Source organism: Argiope bruennichi, chromosome X1 (genome assembly GCF_947563725.1).
Source record: "Argiope bruennichi chromosome X1, qqArgBrue1.1, whole genome shotgun sequence".
In the NCBI taxonomy this organism is placed as follows: Eukaryota; Metazoa; Arthropoda; class Arachnida; order Araneae; family Araneidae; genus Argiope; species Argiope bruennichi.
In genome coordinates this window covers 29,126,288-29,149,205 of record NC_079162.1, presented here as the reverse complement: position 1 = coordinate 29,149,205, position 22,918 = coordinate 29,126,288, and the positions used below count along the sequence as shown (strand labels likewise).

At 27.2% G+C, this 22,918-nt stretch overlaps 1 protein-coding gene across 2 annotated transcripts in view; it reads left to right on the top strand.

Annotated features, from left to right (window-relative positions):
• The window catches only part of LOC129958236 (dual specificity protein kinase CLK2-like), a 79,692-nt gene that overhangs the window by 18,146 nt on the left and 38,628 nt on the right, over positions 1–22,918 (top strand). For both annotated transcript variants that reach the window (XM_056070533.1, XM_056070532.1), the window contains 3 exons: positions 634–739; positions 5,812–5,873; positions 7,510–7,618. In XM_056070533.1, coding sequence (XP_055926508.1) covers positions 634–739; positions 5,812–5,873; positions 7,510–7,618 — 277 coding nt within the window. The remainder of the gene's footprint in view (positions 1–633; positions 740–5,811; positions 5,874–7,509; positions 7,619–22,918) is intronic.

Here is a 22,918-nt window from a genome sequence, read left to right as displayed (position 1 = left end):
ATTGCAAGTTTCATTCTTGTCTGTCTTATGATTCTTTTTACTTTTCAGTGTTAGTAATGTAACTGTAATGACTGTTATTGCTTTTTTTTTTTTTTTTTTTTTGAGATAGGATTTCCTCATGTGCAATTATTCAGTTTTTAGGTGGCTTCATAATTACTTCTGAAACAAGATTTGTTTACATTACCCCAGGAATACGATCCATCATTTGAAAGTAAAGATATTGCTTAAGAAATATAATGTACTTGGCATTTAGATTTCCTTGACACTTTCAGAATGATATATATTTTGACTTTTATCTCTTGTAAAATTTTCTTTTAAAGTTGCTGTGCTCTAGTAGCAGACTATTGTCTGTAGAATATGTTAATGCTTGCTTGAAACTATTGTGTAAATTACACACTGCAGCTAGCTGAAATTTCATGGAATATTATTTAATACATATTTATTAATATTATGGAATACATATTTATTAATATTATGGAATACATATTTATTTCACATGACACTCATTTATTTATGAACTGTTGATTTTTTTTGTTTTTTTAATAATTCCTTGGTATTAAATTTGAAGTGCAAATAAAATTTATTAGAAATTCTTATTTAATGTTTTATTAATTTTCTTATTTCTATTTTCAGGGCTCCATCGGTTAAAAAGGCACATATTCTCTTTGACAAAACTTTTTCTGCTAACCGTGCTGCTGCGAAAGGAATATCAGGATTCAATATTCCCTTCCCTAATATAGTAAGTATTTTTAGTTTGCTGATACCTTTTGTTTTTACTTAAATTGCTGTCTGTAGTTTTAAACAAAAATTAATGCTTTCATATATAGTATAGGAGGAAAGATTTTTTCAAAAATGACTTTAATTGTCAACAAAAAAATTGAGAAGCCAAGTACCATAAATTAATCAAGAAAATTAATTGCAGTATAAAATGGATGCTTTGAAACAGTGTGCATAAATATATCTTATAGATAAGAAAAAAGTGATCGGTATGTGTGGAAGGGTTTGCTGGCATTTGATTTCATAAGGGTCATAAAGGGGGGGGGCTTGCTTAATGCAAATTACTAAACAAAATTTTAATACTTTGCAGAAAAATTGAAATTGAGATTTCTGAATTTATTTTTGATTGGCTAGTAGATATACTGTTGTATATTTATCATATTTTTGCTTTGTTTTTGTATTTGAAGAGCAATTATAGCGTAATCTTATCTTGTATTATAATTTTAATATTGCTCAATCTCGAAATTTTGAGAAAACTCCAAAACACAAACCTTCTTGAAAGTAAATAAACATTTTTGTTATGAAAGAATATGCTAGATAATTGAAATTTACCATTTAATCTTTACTCCATATTTATATGTAAATGTTGTATTATGGTTGTGCTCATGTGAATATGTTTGTACAAAAATAAAACAAAGTATGCAAATGAAATCTAGCATATGGTTTTATTACCAGAAATGTAGATTTGCATCAGATTTAAAACCAAAAACTTCAACAGGCAGACTATTTGTTAGTGTATATTTGAATGTAATAATTCAAAAGCATGACGAGTAAGAATAATCAATTTCACACTATGATCCTTATATGAAAACTGTGGACTTGCATCAAATTTAGTAACAACTCATCTGCATTTGGTTAAGCAGTTTTGTACATGAAAATAATAGAAATTCACCATATTTTAAGCCGAATCATTTATTTCCTTTTCATCCATCAAATCCTTTCCCTATTAGTCCATCTCTACTTTTTTTGTATTTGCAGGGAAATGAAATGTACTTTCCCATAAGGCTATGTTTATGGTGCTATCTTTCCTTTTATCATTCCTTTTTGCATTTAATTTCTTTCTCCTTATTCTGAAAAGCAGCCAAACCAGTTTTTTGTAAACTTCTTTTCTCAACTGAACTTGATGAATATTAATGAAATCAAAACCACATTTTTTTTCACTTTCCCATTCTCTCTGTATGTTGTAAGATCTTCAACCATATGGAGTGTAGCAAGAAAACTTGCTCTCATTCCTATTTTTCAGTAAATTCCATTTTTATATACAGTTAATTGTAAAAGATTTAAAATTAATTCAAGCAATTTTTTATTCAAAATTAAATAATAAGGAAAATCCTGAATTGTTTTCATCCAGTATGACTAGCAAATGAAATTACACTTACTCTTTCCATTCTGTTAAAGAATGCCTCTTTTGAAAAAAAAAATCTGCTTAAATCTGAGCCACAAAATTCTGTAGCTTCAATACTCATAATAAATTTGACCACATTAACAAAAATAAATTTCTTTTCATTTTGTAAATTGCAGGATGCCCATACCTCAGTATTTCTCTAGATTTTAGAAATTAAATTAAATAATTTAACATATGTTGCACACAAAGAATATTTTTTTTTGCATGATATAAACTTTCAGTAACATAAATATTAGTAATAATTTTCATGTTATTAATGCCTGAATACATGTTGAAAGTTATGTTTTCTTCAGATATTTTGAATTATTCATGGATTGAATGTCAGATAAATCAAAACCGCAGAAATATAAAGCTATGAAAATGCCATAAAAAAGTTGTGCACATTTATTTTTGTGTACGGCTTCTAGTGTTATACATGAATAAAAATGGGAAGTATGGTTGAAAATGACGATACATTTAAAATTTTATAGTGCAATGGATTTTCGATTTATGACTGAACTCCTTATGGGAGTGGGACGTAATATTAGGATCCAGGCTCAAGGCAGTTTCTTGTTATATTTGAATTTCATTCATGCTGATTTGCACATCATCAGTCTGATAGCATCGTGTGTCTTCAAAAGCAGACAGCAAATCAAATTGATCGGATTAGTAGAGATAGATTTCTATGTAATATGACTCCTTCATAAATTTAGGGATGAAATAAAACTTCACATGGCTAGTCATTTGCAAATCATCAAAGACTATCTTTGTATTCACCTGAAAAACTTTTAATTAAAAAATGTTAGTGTATTTTAATTATTTTAAATTTAAATTAGAGAGAAATGTTTGAATAATCACCTAAAGAAAAGATAGCAACTTTGAGATGTTGGATGCAAAAATTTAACTTTCAGTTCTTAAAATTTTTTTTGGAAAAATGACTGATTTAAAAAAAATTATTGTTCAGTTAATAGTGTCAAAGGAGTATAATAATTTTTTTCTGTCTTTGGCACACTGATCCCTACTCCTCCTACTATTTTTATAAATGGCATTATGTGAGTAATGAGCCTTTCCTAAAACATTAAATAAATATTTTTTTGTTTTAAAGTTAAAAATGTAAGCTATGAGAGTATATGTTTCACCATTTAAACTATATGCATGCAAAATTTCATAACTTTATTTGTCTGGCTATTTCTTACCTTCCATTTATAAACATAGATTATTAAGTTTCTGTCATAATGACATGTTGTTTGTCATCTTATACGACTAAATATTTCTTTTTAATACTTGTCTTCAGCAATATCATTAACAAAAGTTTTGTCAATAAATTTTGATGAAATACATCTTTTCGAAACAAAAGAAAATACTATTTAAAATAATGATTGCGTTATAAAAATAGAGTATTGTGTTTAGTTAACTATGCCTTTAAAGTGTTGGAATAATTAACACTAAAAATTGGTGAAATTGTTCCACTTTATGCAATTGAGACTTCTGTTTGTTTTATTTTGCAGTTGCTCTTGAAAATGGTAGTGTAAAGGGAAAATAACCCTAGATGACGTATCTGTGGATCATGAGCTCTCATATGAAATAAAAATTGGTTTCTTAGATATTTTATTTAGTTGTTGTAAATGACGAACTCTGTCTGTGTTTTTCCCCTCAAAGAAAGTATAGTGTAATTGTGTTTATGCAATTTTTTGTTTTTGTTTTTTGAGAATGTAAAATGGTGAAAAGCTGAGGATCATTGATGATTTATGTAGACATCATTCACTTTCTTGTGAAGTTGGTGTAGTGACTGTGACTGAGAAACTGTGTGTGTGTTATTTTAAATAATCTTATTCTGATAATTTGTTTCGGAGACTCATTTCAGAACTAAACTGATAAGTGCTTCCAAACATGGTAATTATTTTGCATCAGAATGTAATTATTTCTCATAAGTGTTTTTAAAAATGGTCAGTGAATATTTTAAATATTTTGGAATTTCTTTGATTTTTGTATGCTTTTTGGAATAGAAATTATACATCCTCTGTAATTTAGCACAAAATAATTTTTCTGCATGTTAACTTTTGATTATTCACTATATAAAATTTTCTCAAATGTGGTGGTTGATTTTGTTTTAATAAGCTTCTTATTATTTTGTCATGATGTTTGTAATAAAAATAGATGTGATAAATAGAATAATAGATGTGATGTATTTGTTTCATATGTATATATATATATATATATATATATATATATATATATATATATATATATATATATATATAACATAAACATAATTTTGCTGATATGTGGTTGAAATGTAAAAACTCTTGAAATTTTAAATCTGATTTATTTTATACTGGGAGGCATAATTTGTACATGAAAGTAGTGATGACAAAAAGACATATGTTCAAATTGCAGTACAAGAGCAAGAGTAACAGAATTTTTTCCTTTAGTGGTTTTATTACAAGATTCCAGTAGGGATTTTGTTGATACATGTTGACTTAGGAATGTTAATCTTGGTTATCTTTGAAAAACCTGCATAGTCGCTAGGAGTTCTAATCCCTTCTCTTGTGGCATGGGGAAAAAAAGAAAAAGTTTTAGAGCTCTTGTAGGCAATAATTAAATAAGATCTTGATCAGGAAATAAGAGAAAAATTTAAAATAAAGTAGAGTGGACTATTTTGAGATAAGAAATAATGAAGAATTATATTAAATCGAATTAAAGATATATCATTACATATATGTAGTATCTTACACCTCTAATGAATTGAATATTACTAAATTTAGTTGGGAAAGAGCCATTTGAAGAATTTTCTATATTACATGCATGTCTTTTGAGCTTAATTCATTTTATTTCATTAGGTCACTGAAGTTTTTTAAAAGCGTGTAATACTAATGTGAATTATTCCATAAGCATTCATATGTTTGCTGTGTTGATTTCAGAAACTGCCTGAAGAAAATTGTTTTGGTTAAATTGAATGTATTAAAAAAAAGTTGTGGAAGAAAATCTTTTTAGGTGTAACGAGGCTAATTTTGCTATTATGATTTAATGTAATTCTGTTCTTTTTTGCATCAGTAATGTGAATTTGTGTCTTGTGTCGGTTTTTACGAATGAAAATAAATTCTGAGCATAATGTGGGTGCATTTGGTAATGAGTCAACTAATTCATACATTCTGGAATTTAAATATCTGGATGCAATTAATTCATTCTCATACTTTCATTTAGATTTTGCCTGAAAATTTAATGTATTCTATGATTGATCGCATTTAATTTGTTTGAATTGTATTATTTTGTGTTGGAGAATAACATGAATGTTTGTAACATATAGTACATATTATTAATTCTCCTAAACAGCCAATTGTCAGGTTCATGCATTTAAAGTAAAATTTTATGAAGGCAGGGGATCATATTTAGATGGAGTCATTTCTTTTTCATTTAATTTTCTCTCTCATTCTTTAACATTCCTTTTTCCATGTTTCATATGCTTTCTGCCAATATTTGTGATTCTTATAAGTTGTGGCATTTTTGCTCTGTGGTTTGAAAATAGCAAAAATATTTTAAATCTTGCTTTTCTGCAATTTTGGTGTTTTTCTGCATAAATAAAGGCATAACAAATTTCCTGCTTTAATTTTTTTAAATCTTATTAATGCAATTTTTGTTTTTCTTTTTAGATTATTCCAGAAAATGCATCATCTGACTCTGATAGTCTTGCTGGATCATCTGAGGAATCAAGGTTATATATATATATTTTTTAATTGTTGTTCATATCTCTCCGATTTTCATTGATTTGAAGTGTGCTTATCTCGCATTTCATTCCATGCATTTAAGTTTGTTGATTATATAATAAATAAGCATCTGTTGGTGCTAAATAGTACTTCTTATCTGATCTAAACCTATCAAGATGCGTTTCATATACTTCGGGAGAAATCCATATCAACTCCAATGAAATGTTTAATTATTCCAAAATTAGAAGAAATTTAGGCATTTTAGCAATATTGTTTGACATTAATTTCCAAAAGAATGTATGATAGAAATTCTTTCATCTTATTGAGCCTGCAGATTACCTTTGACTTTTTGCCTGATTTTAATAAATGTTTTAACATAGTGTTATTTCTTTGTTGCTGTGTGATAGAATTTAGAATTTACTTTAATTGCAGAATTTTATGAAGAAAGTCATAATTTTGCGATTAATACAACCTTTGAAAAAGTGATGCTTTACAGATTCTGATTCGAAATTTTTTTACAGCTTTTTGTAACATTGGTCAAAGTGACTGATAACATTAACACAATTCTCTTGTATTAAAAAGACCTGAGCCGTTAGTATGATTGCTTGAAATTACTTTAAATATTTAATTATGATATTAATCCCACATCTAAATAAATGATTAACAATAGACATTTTTCAAAAATATTAATAGTTGATTCATTAAAATCATCTTTTAGTATTGTATATTATATGATTCTTACATTCAAAGGAAATAAAATTTGTTGAGCTGTCTTCTAAGGATATTAATGTCGATGAACTGTTTTATTTACAAAAAGGTTCTGTATCCTGTCATGTTCTTTTATAATTTTATTTGTGGATTTTGCTTATATGATGAATAATAAATTAAAACCAAATGATAAGTAGAAATTTTTTTGTGACTAAGAAAAAGTGTTCACTTTTATTACAATAATAGATTTCAACTAATCTAACTAGAGATATAATCAAAATGAGATTTTTATACAAATTCCCAGTTTCATTCTTGACTGCCTTATGATTCTGTTTGCTTTTCTGTGATAGTAATGTAACTGTAATGGCTGTTATTACTTTTTTTAATAGAATTTCCTCATGTGCATTTTTAGATGGCTTCATAATTACTTCGTAAACAAGATTTCTTTACATTGTCATAAGGAAAATAGTACATCATTTAAAAGTGAAGATATTTCTTAAGTGATATAATTTGTGTGGCATTCAGATTTCATTGACCTTTTTAGAAAGATATATACTTTGACTTTTATCTCTTGTAAAATGTTCATTTAAAGTTGTCTCTAGTAACAGATTGTAAATGCTTGATTGGAAGTATTGTTTAAAATATCCATTGCATCTAGCTGTAATAATCAAACACTTCTGGTAAATTCATTTTTTTTTCACATGACAATGCTCATATATATATGAACTATTGAGTTTTTTTTTTTAAATAATTGCTTGATACTTAATTTTATTCTTCAAATTTAATATAAATTTATTGAAAATTCTTATTTTAATGTTTTTTTAATTGTGCTGTTTTGTTCTTTGTAACATTTCCCCCCCCCCCCCAAATTATCTCATTAGGAGGTCACTTCTTTTTAAAAAGGAAATATTTCATCATTCTTATTTCTATTTTCAGGACTCCATCTGTGAATGAACCACATAATCGCTTTGAATCAGCTTTTTGTTCTAAGCGTACTGCCGCAAAAGGAAGAAGAATACCAAGATTCAATCGCTTCCCCACTCTTGTAAGTATTTTTATTTTGCTGATAATTTTTATATTTAATTAAATTGCTATTCTTAATTTAAACTAAAATTAATAGTTTACTTTCAATTTATGTAATTAGTGGAAAAGTTTTATGAAAATTAAAAATGATTGAATTTGATTATCCATAGAAAATTGAAAGTGAAGTACTATATATTGTTTCAATAAAATTAATTGCAGTATAAAATGGATTTTTTTGAAATAATGTACATAAAGATATATAAAAAAGAAAGTGGTGATCAATATGGGTGGAAGGATTTGCAGGTAACTGATTTCATAAGAAGAAAAAAATCTAATGAGAATTACTTAGAATTATTTTTAAAATTTGGAACAGTGTCTAATGGTGGAACTTTCTGAGTTTACTTTTGATTAGTTAGTAGTTTTACTATTATATATTTACCAACTTTTTGCTCCCTTCTTGTGTCAGAAAAGTATTTGTAGTGTAATCCAATTGTTTATTATAGTTGAAATATGCTCAAGTTTGAATTTTTGGTAAAACTCTAAAATTTAAACCTTCCTGAATTTGAAGAAATCTTTTTGCTATTATATCTATCTATAGACATAGTAACTTAAATAGAGCTAATTAGATGAATGAAATTTAGTTTTTAATCTTTATTCCAAATATGTATATCTATGTTATATTATAGATGTGTTCATGTGAATATGTACAAAAATACAATAAAATTATGTGGATGAAATGTATCATATGAATTTATCATTAGACATATAAATTTTTGTCCGATTTAAAACCAAATCCCACAACAGGAGGATTCTGTAGGTGTAAATGTGAATATAACTCATAAGCATCCTGAGTGAGATAAATTAATTTTACAATATGATCTTCATATGAACATTTTGCAGTTAGATTAAATTTTAGGACAAGTGCCTAGTCTGTTTAGATGTATATAAACACAGTATTTTAAAAATGCAATGAGCTTTTTAAATAAAATTTGGTGTCGTAATATTGAACACCAAAATAATAAAACTACCATATTTTGGACAAAATCATTTTTCTTTCCGTCCATCAAATCCTTTTCTTATAAATCTGTCTCTATCTTTTCTTATTTACAGGGAAATGATTTATGATTTTCCATAAGAGTATGCTCATGATGCAATCTTTTCTTTTATTTTTCACTTTTGAATTTATTTCCATCTTCTTATTCTGAAATGAAACTATGCAGGCTTTTGAAACATTCTTTTCTCAGTTGTGCTGTAAGAGCGATACTTTAGTTATCACATCCTGTCATTTCTGGTTCTTACTATGAAATGAAGTGATAAATTAAATGTAACTTTGTTTGAAGTTTTTCACAAAAAAGGGAAGCAGGCAGAATTCTGCTGTCCTTGAAATGAAAGCTGTAAAAACTATCTCCTGTACAACAATGACAATTATAAAAAATCTTAATAAACTCTCTTTTTACCATTGTTTAATAATTTATATCATTGTAAATTCTTCCCAAATTATGGAAATCTTTTGCTGTACAGAATGCTTATCAGTCTTTGAAAATCAATTCAGCGATAAATATTGAGAATTTTCTTGCCTGTTTATGAAACTTTTCATTTGAATGAATGCTGCTGTGCCTGGCACTTGTGAAAACTTGTTTTAAAAAAAATCATAACAAATTTTTAAATTGCATTCAATTAATTTATATATATATAATATTTAATTTAGCAAAATTGATGTCATGCCTAGCATAACATGCAATTATTTGGCTAATTTAGCTCTTTCTTTTTTAGCTTAATTCTGACTTTTTATCCTTGATATAATGCAGTTCTTTCTTTCCAAAAAAGAAGTTGCCTAATAGCTATTTTCTAAATTATTAGAGTTGTGCTTATGCTTCATATGAAGTAAGGAGTTACTTTTCTTTTTGTTTGAGTCAGTGAATATATAAATGAAAAAAGAAAAAGAAAAAAGAAGAAAAAAATCTTTATTGTCTAAGTCCTATTGGTCATATTGTAGTAAAATATTCTTGATACCTAAAATTTTTAATAAAAAATTTCCTGAAATTTATGACTAACTGGTCGAGTAATATCTGTGTAGCATTAGACTTAAATGACATGAGTATAAATATTTATTTCAGGTGACTTTTCAGCTTTTGAAGAAATAAATCGCATATGGAAAGAAAAAAAAAACATTGCAATTTTTTTAAAAGGGTTTTTAAATATACAGCAGAAAATCGATAATCGTCTTTAATGCTAAGAAAAATTATAGAAAAAATAACATAGCTATAATAAACATCATGATATGAAGAAATCTTGTTATTAGAAGTGCGAGTATCATTTGAAATATAATTATAACAGACATTTGTGTTGAAACAAAAGTCAATGTTTGTTCGAAAAAACTTCCTTTGAAGCTGACCCTTGAAACAAGTTTTTGCAAGTTATTTAACATTGTTAGTATTGCAAATTCACATGGCATAATAATACAGTTTCCGAAATCTGCTCTACTCATGAGTTCTCTTCAATGTATTATGTTTTTTGAATAATCCATAAGGAACTGCTGCTCACAAAAGCCATTGTATCAAATGATATTTTCCAAATTTATTGGTCATGAAAGTATAACTAAAAAAGGTGTGTGTGATGGGATCCCATCATGTGGAAACTATATGCCTGAAGATTTTCACAATAAAACAGATTCTCCAAAAAACAGACCGATTGCTCCAAATAAACAGATAATGTAACCATATATGCAGTAGAGATTAAAGCATCATTAAAAACAAACGGCCATATTAAGTTGTAATTTCACATGCTACTAAACATTTAGATGAATGCATTGGTGCTTATTAACCCTCTGGGGGTTACATTCAATGCTTGAAACTCTTTGAAAATTAAGGACCAATAAGCTGTCGTAAAACCGCATCTGTTTCTGAAGGAAGATACACTGAAAATGTAAGCAGGATTTTTCTACCTCTCCTCTATGTCATGGGTAGTCGGTAGTCTTTAGGTTACTTATAAATTACAGCTCATTCAAGTCAGAATACTATATGAACTGCTGCATTTAGTATTATGATTCATTTAGTACCTTGATTGCTCATTGATAATATCAATATGTGAATTATTGCATAACATAAACAGCAAGGTTTTCTATTAATTTTTTTCAAAAAAATTTTATGTACTGAAATTTCTGTTATATGGTTGGCCTAAAAAGATACATAATTTCATTTACATACATAATACATAATTTACATACATTTATTATGCTTTTAAATTAATCATTGTTTGTAATATTTTTGCTTTGAGCGATCAGCATTTGCATTATATTGGTATTTGTAAAGAACAAGAACTAATAAAAAAAGTTATGTTAATCTGATATGTACAAATAATAGCACATGATAGCATATATTAAATTTTAAAAGTAGTAGCTTCATTTTCTATTATAATAAAACAGAATTTTTTAGTGCGAGCCAGTAAGCTAGTTGGGTAGCCTGAAAAACGCAGAGCCGCATAATTTGTTACTTAGGTATTAATGATCCATGCCCTAAAATATCTAATTGCATATTTTTCAAAATTCCATATTGCTTTTAAATTATTAGTTGTTATTGGAAGGCAATGATATCTTCGCTCTTAAATGTTTCAAAATAACAATTTCGAATTTAAAACTTTATGAACTATACCATGTTAAACACCAATAAAATGGCTTTATTAAGAATTTTTTTACGAATTTCTAGACTGCTGTACTGATTTAAAGTATATGGGAAATTTAACAAAATTATTGACATATTTAGCGATCCCCCCCCCATCTGCTTCTAACATTTTGTAGTCACTTTCAGTGAAGTAGCCATCTTCAAGAACATTCAAAAGCATCGATGATTACGATTTCTTTATGATTCTCTTAAAATATTTTATAGGAATACTTTATTCCTCTTAAGTTTTGATTAGCTAAGTATCATAATTTAAATTTTAAATTTAATGTGAGTTTTAATGTATAAAGTCTTTTTTAAAAAATACAATGGCAATGAATTCATTTATCAAGTTGAAAAAAGTTACAGTTATGTCTATTTCTTTTTTTAATTTGATGAATGAAATATGTAAAACACATGTTGTAGAAATACAATTTCTCATGGTCCCATTTTCCCTCTCTTAATAGTGACTCTAGAATGGAAGTAAAAATGAACTGAAATCTCTTTTTATGATAGTTCATGATGATGGGTTCAATGAAGGAAAACACAGCATAGGACAATATGTAAAAAAAATCACAACATTTACCCAATGATCCATTTTTAGCTATATTATGTCAATGCACCTTTTTAATATCAGTGAATATTTTAGGAAACAATAAAATATTGTTACATTTTATGTAACAACAAATATTTTAGGAATCGAATAGATCCAAAAATAGAATTTAAAAGTTTTAAATTTTAGAACTGAGTTTAAAAAAAGGTTTGAAAATTTTAAATGTTTACAAGATAAGTTTCCTTTATTTGTCATCGATTATTTCCATAAATATAGAAGGAGTACCAAACTACATAAGCAAATGGTACTAGTGCTGTTTGGATTTCTAAGAAGTTGAGATGCATGAATTTTACAAATATTTGCCACTTTGTTTGAAAACTTTCAAAATTGGCATATAGATTATTCCATGTTTGTAGAAGTATTTATCAGTGTAGGCAATTAATTTCACTTATGAAAAAAATAAGTTTCCTGCTATATCCAGAAATATTAACATTCTTCTTGAATCATATTTGAAATGATGAAAAATAAAGGGTTTTTTTGCCCCTGTAGTTTATAAAAATAACTTTTGTGAATGCTTCTTGAAGGACATAACCACTTATTATATTGATAGAGCCATAATAAATTATATTCTAGAACAGCCTACAATTAATATATATGAAAGATTAAAAGTAACTTCTTTTTAAAACATCAATATTGTTAGTTCTGAAATTTACTTTTTATGGTTGGTTAGAACAAGCATTCAATTCAAAATATATCTAAAATTTACATACAACAAACAAATGCTCTTAATAATAGAAGAAATGTCTTTTTCATATAATCTGATTCAGCAATTACAAACTTATCTTCTATTATAATTAAAACAATTTTTTTTGTGTTTTGTTAGAGGAAAGAATAATTTACAGGCTCACAAAATTTAACATTTACATACTATAGTCCAGGTCTTACAAGGTGTATAGCATCATTAAAAGTCCTTCAAAACTGCTTAATTTTGATGGTCCTTATATAAGGGGCCCTATTTCAACACACTAGAATTGCCCAAGATGGACTATATATATATATATATATTTTTGAGGTTTCAGATCTTTCGTTGTTTAACAGATTTCAAGGAATCCAGATGTTAGTGGAAAATATTTTATCTTAATTTATCGAAATACTAATTGAATGAGGAATTTATATACTTTTCATTTACTTGACTCTTCTTTCTCCTCCTTTTACTTGTTTAAGTAGGAGGAAAGTCTTTTCTTTTTAGAGATAATCTTATGTATTCATGAAAAACCACTATTGTTGATTTTTAACAATGAATCAGTATTTTTCTATGTGTGATTACTTGTTTGTAGAGCATTTGTTTGTTATATTTCTACATCATTTAGTGACTTGCTATTGGTGAATTATTTAATTATTTTTACTTCAATTAATTTTTATATAAAAGGTAGAAATTTGTAACTGTGTGCTGGAAAATATGTATTTCATTCAGTGTGAATTTCTTAAGTGAATATACCAAATGATTCAAGGCTTTTAAAAATAAAAGTAATGCAAAATGTTTATGATGCTCCCCAGTTACTGTATGGCCATTTGTTACTCTTGCCAAAAGATACCAAAACAAATTACTGCCAATAAAATTCATTTTATACTCATTTGTATATACACTATTCAAAAAGAAAGAAATTTAATAGCCAAAAAATTTTAAACTCAAGATCTTGCCCAATCTTCCTGATGCAAACCTCTGAATAAATTATATTTGAAATTATATCTGTCTCTGAACACAAAAGGCTTTGAGTTGGAATTTCTTAACACCAAATTTGCAGATTTTAATTAAATTTTGAACAAAATCCATTCCTATGAATGTTTTTTTTTATCCATTTCTCTGAGCACTGGTGAACACGATAACTTCAAAATGCTACATCGGTAAAATTCGACACGTATTTTTAACATCTAAAGTGTTGATCCACATTATTATAATTAGGAGGAAACATATAATTATAATAATACATACAATTATTATGATTATGACAATTCTTACATTTTACAAAAGAAATGTCTGAAAAGTTATACACTTTTTATGTGCGATTGTGAATAGTTTATTTCAAAAAGTCTAGGAATGCATAATGAGTACATCTCCAATAAATTTTGTATCATTAAAAATTATGTTTTGGCAGTGTCACTCGGTTTTAGCCTCCGCACCCTGTCCTAGGGCATCTCATCGTGGTTTGATCAAAAGTTCAGTTCAGTTCAGTTCATGTCTATACTTTTTTATTGAAAAGTGAAGGTTGCGTTTAAGCGATTACAGTTATTGACTTAATTTCATGAATTTATCAAATCAAATACTGATAAAAATTTCCTTATTTAGTATTAGTTTTTAATTTGTAAGCTGCTCTATTGATTTATGATTTTTCTTTAAACTTGGCTCTTTCGTGATTTTTTCTGTTTTTGCTTTCATGATTTTGAAACCACTGGAAAAGTTGATTTGACACAAAGTGAAATTATTATCCTTGAATATTCTACAGCAGCTAAAATAGATTAACAACTTTTTTAAGAAATTGCAAGTGATCATATTTAAAAAATTTATGAAGGAATATTTTTTTTCCACATACATTTCTATAAACTTAGAACTTATGTCACTATAAAAAAAAATTCAAATGAAATATAATTTATTAATTTTGAAATGTATGGAAGTTTTGTTGCTGTTATTTAATTTTTTTGCCACAATTTAAGAGAAAAATTGATAGTTTGCATTATAAATAAACTATAAAGTGATGTTTGTAGAATTTTGTTAAATATAATGTAGGGATTGAATAATCTCCCCCCCCCCTTCTCAGTTCTACCAAAGGAAAATTTATTGCAACATTTGCAATACTGTAAATTTTTCTATGACAAAAGCTTCATTTATAGTGACTTCATTCTCTTGAATATCTGAAACAAGTTTTGTGCGCATTTAAATTCACATCTTATTTTGCATATTAGGAAAACATTGGTTAAATGAGATCTTAAACAAAAAAGCATTTGATTCTTATATTCTGAGCTGAATTTGAAATTTATTTTATGCTTAGCTAGGAAGAGAATGAAAATCTGTTTTTTTTCCCCCATATTATTTATTAAGATAATGATTTGAAGTGTTAATCATGAACTAGTACCATCAAATAATTCACAATTTTTAACAATCAAGAAAAATTTATAAAATGTAATACTCACAAAAATTCGCACTAAATAATTACTACACGATATAAAATTAAAGTGTTAATTTATGTAAAATTGAGCATTTTGCAATTGCACTTGCCGTCTTATTTCACTAATTTTTTCCGAAGCAACTCGCAACATACTAATATTGATTATATCTCACTCATATATATATTGACTAATTTACTTTGTTGAAGAAAATAATATATTTATAATATAGGCCTAATTTGCTTTATAATATGGAAGTAGCTATGATAAAGAGAATAGCTTGGTATTTTCTGGGATAATTGTAAATGCTGCAATGCTCATTATTCAAAAGGGTATCAATGTGTAACTGGCTAACTGAAAATTCAGTAAGTGACACAATCCAAAGAAAAAGAAGCTATGTAACTTTAAAATTTATTTATTTGCACACAAACACTGCATAAAATAATCAAATGAAACAAAATTTATTTAAAAAAAAAATTATTCGATGAAAGGTGAAAAAGTCTTGCTCATTCATGCATCGCCCAAAATTGTGCTATGAATTGAGCTGTTTCGAGCATATTAACCGGTGACCCTGTGGTGGAAAGGAATATATTACTATTTTTTATTAATTATTTAAGAAATATCTTGAAATAGGTTACAGATCTTATTAGCCTCTTAATATTCTTTTAAAAAATTACACGAACATATAATTTAGTCTGTTTTGCTCTTTGTTTTCATCTACTTTAAGTTATATTAACGTAAGGTTACATTAAGAAATAAATATAAATAATTTTCCGAAAAATAAAAAATTAAAAGATATTCTCATTGTTATTTTCTGAATTTAAAGTAAAAATATTTTCATCTCATTAAAGAATCTTTAAAAACAATACTAAATGAAACAATCATTATAAACTGAAAATAAGTATTTAAACCTAAAAATAGAAACAATATAACAATATATTTTAATATGTTCCTCAGCATTTTGATTAAATTATCTTACCAAAGAAATATTACTTGAAACAAAATATAATTTCAATCTAAATCTACGTAGTCATTATGGCGTAGTCACATGGGTAAAAATCCCATGCTTCCCTTTCTTCAGGATGGCCAGGGAAATTTATTCTAAAGATTAAAATTTTTTTTATATATCTGTAATTCTTATCAAACTAGTGCATTTGGTATTTTTTCATGAATAGAATGAAACATCATTGGCATCCAGTGAAATTTATAGTCAAGAACAAGAGCCATCTGTGTTTCTGCACATGCATTAGTCAGCGGAACGCTTGCATTTAAATTTCTGAGTGACCGAAATTTCAGTTATGTAGTATTATTAATGCTGAGAGATCCTTCAGTTTTGAAGAACATTTGTGCATCTACTTCTTAATGGATTCTGATTCATATTGTGTTGGCTATTTGATATCAATTAATCAGTTCATTATTTGCCTTACTTTTATATTCTATGTAGTTATTTTAAAAAATTGACTCCTTCACTCCACTCTCATGCAATATTTATGGTATTGCAATGATAATCTGATGTTATAATTTGAGGCTAAGTTTAGCATTAGCCAAAATAATTTAGTTGCAATAAATTTGGTTAAATAAACATTTGGAGCTATAGAGGAAAAGAAATAACCACCATTTCTAATTTATTGTGTATATATAAGTGTATAATATTTTCCCAGAAAGTTTTCTTTTGCTTCCCCCCCCCCAAAAAGACATATATTGCCATAGATTTTGGACAAGATATTGCCATAATTACTGAAAATGTTTTTGCTTGCTATGGAAAAAGGCAGCGTAATTAAGACCCTATTTCCATTACAATTATTATTTTAAGCTGTAATGGCTCTCTTGTATTTAAAAGGTGAAAAAATAAAGACTGCTTTCCCCCTTCTTTCAAACGTTAAGTCAATCGTACCATAGTACCAATCGCGTTACAAACGGGAAAGTATGAATTTTGAATATTATTAATATCCAAATCAATTTTAAACTGGATGTAAAATGTTTTGATATATCATTATAATTCCCTGAAAATTTATTGTAGCTAAATAGTATTATACTAAAATTATTTTTTTCCCACTTCTCCGAGATCTTTTTGTTGAATTATATAGTATCGGTTGTTATTATTTTCTTTGACTATTTTGTTACTTTTTTAAACATGAATATGAATTTTCATTAAATTCTGTACATGGGTGGATGTTATGAAGACATGGAATGGAAGTTATTGCTAATATTTTCTTTAAAAAATTTTGCCTATGTTTAAAATTCTCCAAACATTCAACAAAGTGCCCAATAATTTTAAAATAATACTAAAAACAAAAATTAATTTGTTCAATACATTAAAGGTGCAAAATTCTCTAATAATTTTCTAAAAAAATTTTTAAAGGGGCAATATTTTTCTTATATATTTTGGTGTTTATGAAATCAAATTGCTACAAAAGTTTACAGAATCTTTTCATACCATTTTTTTTAAATTTATAATTTTGAAACATGTTTCTTTTTATTCAATGAAGAAAAAAAATGTGTGGTAAGAACCAATTTTCCACTTTTTTTCACTATGTCAGGAGATGAGCATTCTACAGTATGCAAGTAAGTTTTTTTACTATGGTTAGTGGGCTAAAGAGTTATGTAATTTTGCTATCATTGAATAATTTTTCTTATTTTGATACCGTGTCTTCATTTTGTGTTTGTAAATGAGTTTTTTTTTCTTTTTTTTTCTGTTAGTAGAATTATTGTTCAATTCTGATTTGTATATTGATAAACAGTACAGATAGACTCCACTGGGAGAAAACAAATCATTTCATTCTTAAGCACTCTGTCAATGTACATATTGCAAACCTTTGAGTAAACCTGACAAACAATTCTGAGATATAGCTAAAAGATAGTCCAACTGGGTGTGCATCGTCTAGTGTTGATTAATATATTGGCAAAAAGTGAAAGTGTTTGCATACTTGAATCTTATCTGAAATTCAATAAATGAATGTTTGTTTTCTAAGCATTAAATTTTGTTTTACATTGATTTTAATTTAAAGAGTAGAGCAGTATTTTGCATACTGTTAAGAACATGTGCAATAAATTAAGATAAAAAACAAAGCAACAACATTTTGAGAATGTTAGAAACATTAGAAAAAAAATCAGGGAAATTTGTTATAAAATCTGGAAAAATCAAACAACATAAATGAAAGCCATCCTGTTCCCAGAATGACCCCTCAACCGAAATACCGTATTAATGTCCTGTGCCTGAAAGGAACCCCCAGGCCACAGATTCTGTGATATCCTTAAATGACCATAAACCATCTTGTTCAGAATTCATTGTGTTGACTGCCCTCCAATCCATCAAATTGTCAAAACTTATGGAAGGAAAGAAACACATCTGAAATATTCTGCAAAAGCAGTATATGTAATAAACCATGCAAACTGAGTTAACTGATGTAACTGTTTGCACATTAGCAAGTTTTAGATGACCTTCTTGCATTACATGTGAATTATAGATGGTTAAATCTTGTTACAGGATTTTCTGGTAATCAGAATGACTATTGCTTGACTTCATGAAGATTTGTTTAGTAGAAAAACTAATTTGTATTGGATTCCTTATGCCTGATATGTTCTTATATCTTATTTTCGATATTTTGAATGGAATATATTGAATATAATTTTCTTTAGATACCTTTACACAACATATAGCACTGGCAATTTATTTAAAATCACTTTTTCACTTTCTTCATCAATATCGAATTGTATCAAATCTTGAACTAATTGTCCAATATAAATTTTAAATTAGATAAAATTGAAATTTCGTTAATTGTGAAAGTGAGAGAGAGAAATTAAACAGTTGAGTGATATAAGTAAAATTGAAATTAATTATACTATTAATGTTTAGGGTGCTAGTCATCTATTCAGTAAATGAAGTATTGCTTTTAATAATTTAAAAGAAAAAACTGTTAAAAATAAGCTTATATTTTGTAAATCTAAATTAATAATGTGAATAAGATCTTTTTCTGTTTATCAGCAAATGAGTAATTTAAAAAGAAATTGTGAATATTTAAATTCTGGTTATTTTAAATTAAATAATTTTAACATTGAATACAATATGATGTATTATTATTTTTATGAAATTAAAATTTTGATGAATGAAACTTGTGTAAATAAAATAATTAAGAATTACTGGATTGTTGATACTGTAGATACATAGCTACAATGCCTCTGAATTCTACTTTCATCTTAAAATAAGTTTCTTTGTCAATACCAGAGAGTTTGATCAGAATATTTATAGATGAAATTGACAGAAATTGATCAAAATGATCTGTGCACCACAAAGATGAAATCTAAGATATAACAACTTAAACATAATTCAACTAAACTTAAACTGGATTGCGAGATTCCAGGTTATAATAAGATGCAAAGGAAAATAATAAAATAGAAACAAAACAGAAAATAAAAAATTATCAGGAGTGGCAGTATCCTTTCATCTTTTATATTGCTGATAAATTTAGCCTAAAGTAATAAAAAATAAAAACAAGAAGGTATATGTATTAGACAGGAAAATTAGAAAGAAAAAAAAAAAAACTGGTTATGAAATTAAAGTCATTAGTTCAGCCTAAAAGTCCAGTTGTTTCAAAGAAACAATGCACCGACTAAACCGTGTTTTTTCATAGCCTGCAATTGTTCTTTAGGATGTTCTTCGGGTTGGAAAGATTGTTCATTTAAAGGTCTGTACATGATTAACATCATTCGTAGTATTAAAAGAACTTTGAACATTTTCAGATACATCTTTGGAGATTTCAGGAGAGCTTATTTCCAAGATGCAGATTCCCTGGATTGGGTAGATGATTTTCACATTGGTCATATGTAATCTGACTACTCTGTTGTTATCCTTACCTTGAAATGACCAATCCCAAAGGCCAGTTTAGAGGGTTTGTGTTGATTGAGCTAATGAAAATAATATCCAGGTAACAGGTTATGCTGCTTTGAAGATAATTGTGGATTACATATAAGTTTTACTGAATATTCCTTTAGGAATCGTTGATGTAGTTGATAACATAGACTCTGAAGGTAATGAATGCATTTATGTAGATATTTAGCATCTATGATGTCCAAGTCTACAGTTTTATTTCCTTTTGTATCTTGGGTGAAGTCTGAAAGTTTGATCACTTTCAGCTCATTGGAATCATCATGAAGGTATGTAAGTAGATGTCCATTGACTCTCCTGTAACACTCATATAGCAAGGTCTAAAATTTTCCTTAAAAGTTGTTTAAAAGTGCAGATCATTCTTTTCTAACAATACCACAGCACAAATTAAATACCATTTGTTCCTTTGAATAGTACATTCAGCTATTATTTTTTGCCAGTTGAGAGTTTTTGATGTTCCCAAAAAATTAGTTCCATTATCCATGCACATGTTAGAACTGTGCCCTCTTCTAATAAATCGTCTCATAGTTCTCATAAAGGCTTGAGAAAACAGAAATTCTAAGTGAATGGAGCTAGTAATCGGCATGTGAAAAGATTTGATTTCTGATCTTTCTTCAAGTAAATAAAACCTGCTAGATCAGTTCCAAAAATTTCAAATGCAGTGACATAAATGATTCTTTTAACAAAACAGACCAAGACCAATTGGTACTATAGGTTTCCATTGTATATCTTTTATACGCTGTGTACTTTTGCTAACATTTCTGGCAGTCCTCCAGCTCTAAGGAATCCAAAGTCATTCACATTGATGAGTAGTTTGTACACCAATATTTTTTTATTGTCCCTACCCATTTTAAAATCATTATTTGTCAGACCAATCTCGCCAAATTTTAGTTATATATATAACCCTGCAGATTAGATAGAACTTTAGTTTTTAAGGCTTTTATGGTTTAGATTCTGCCATGTTTTTAACAATTTTTTTCTCTTCTTGAAATCTCTCTCTATACATAAAGGTTTGTCCAGATTGACAGAGTAATGCACAGTATAAACCAGTGAAGTTAGGAGCATGAAATTCGGTGGGAAGTTACTCCTTGGATATTGAAGGCCCACTAAGAACAGATTTTTTCAAAGTTTTAAGTAGAAGTTTAATTAAAAACAGAATTTTAACATGTTTTTCCAATAATATCGGGGTATATTATCAAAAATTATTTTTACATCGACTTAAGTTAAAAAATTAGCTTTTCTATAATACCTTGTTTGAATGGATGCATTTTTTCTTTAGCTTTGTAATTTTTGAAAAATTAGTTTGACAAAATTTTAACAAGGATTTTTATTATAATGCATTTCAAAACAATATTGTTGAGTCATGTGATTTTACTGCTGTTAACACCATGATAAAAGAATTTTTTTTTTTTCTCTGCTTTAAACTTAAAAATTTTTAATCAGTTCATTGAATAAGATTTTTCACTTGATGCGTGCTATTAAATTTTGAGGCAGTGTGATATATAGTTTCATCTATCTTCAAGAAATAATTTTTAATAGTGCAGCAATAAGCATTTTTTATTTCTAATACAGAGCTTTCATCTTTTTAATTTCGTGAATTATTCTCCATTCTATATAAAAAATAAGAATTGTTAAATCATTTTCATTTCTTCGTAAAATATATAATTACGTTTTTCTGTAATTTTTTTAGAAGCTAAAGTAAGAAAAATTTATTTTTGCATACAGGTTAAAAATCAGGTTTTTCTTCAATTACTGATATGTGAAGCATTCGAAAAAGTTCTTTACTAAATTTTAGAAATAAAATGCAATATAGTTAGAGCATGTCTAAATGCTATTATTTTTTCTGTTAAAAAAAATTGTTCGAAAAAAAAAAACTGAAGTAGCATATAGCATTGTTATATCATCAATTTTGTGGCAGTTTTGCCGCTCTTATAATGGTTACCATCCTGGAATGTGTTGTAGCTCTTAGTTATATAAAGCTGCAATTAAAATGCTCTAGACTGTTAAAAATGGTGAGTAAGTGCAGGAGAAAATTTGCAATTTCCATCCCAGCCGTGTAGAATCTTATTTGTTGATGTATGTATGTATAAAAATCAAATACGAAATTATTGGTCATGCTATGCTTCTACATCATTATTGACATTTTCAGATATGATGTATCCATTCAAAATAACTGTTAATTTGTTAATTTTACAAAATGTCGAGGAAGATTGCATTTTTGTTGTTAGTCGCCTCATAAAAGTTCACTTAATTTTTTGGTAACAATAGCTTTTTCATTTGTATGATTTTTTTCGTCAAAAAAACAACAACCCATTTATTTCTCGAATGTTACAGAAATAAATATTTAAATTTAAATAAATATACATTTAAAATTAATTAAAAAATTTCAATCAAAACAATGCATTCTTAGAAAACATCTGATTTCATCTCTTATCTTCATTAAAACATCTCTTATGCATTCATTCTTGTGAATATGACAGAATTATCCCCAAAAAGCAATCTAATATAAGATATTCCTTTAGGTATAATTTTGGCAATTTCAGTTAATCAGTTATGCATTTACTTAAAATTACATACCAGCTGTTTATGATGCTTTGTGGTTATAATTTCTTATTTCTGTAAGTGTGTGTCTATAAAATTATGTTGCACCATAATCATCATGATGTAAAATTAACCAATTGTTTAATTTCTTCATCACTTTTAACATTAGAAAAACAACACATTCCATATACTTAGTAAAACTAAGAGCAGTCATTTTGATCTGTTTTTAAATCCTCCAACACAACATGTTTTTCAAGATTTGTTTACTGAAAAAAGTTTTTAATTAATTATTATATTTTCATTGCATTTCCTTTTTCCCATCAGATTCATATCATGTTTGAAAATTTTGCATGAATGCAGTTCTTTCTCTCCCTTTCTCTTTTTTACTGAAATGATCTGAGTACTTCTTATTTTGCACATTTCTCAGTGATAATGAGGCTAAGTTCTTTAATGTATAACATTTTGGCAAATTTTTACAGCATGAAAAAATTATCTGTTATAATGTTTTCCCCATTATTACGAAAT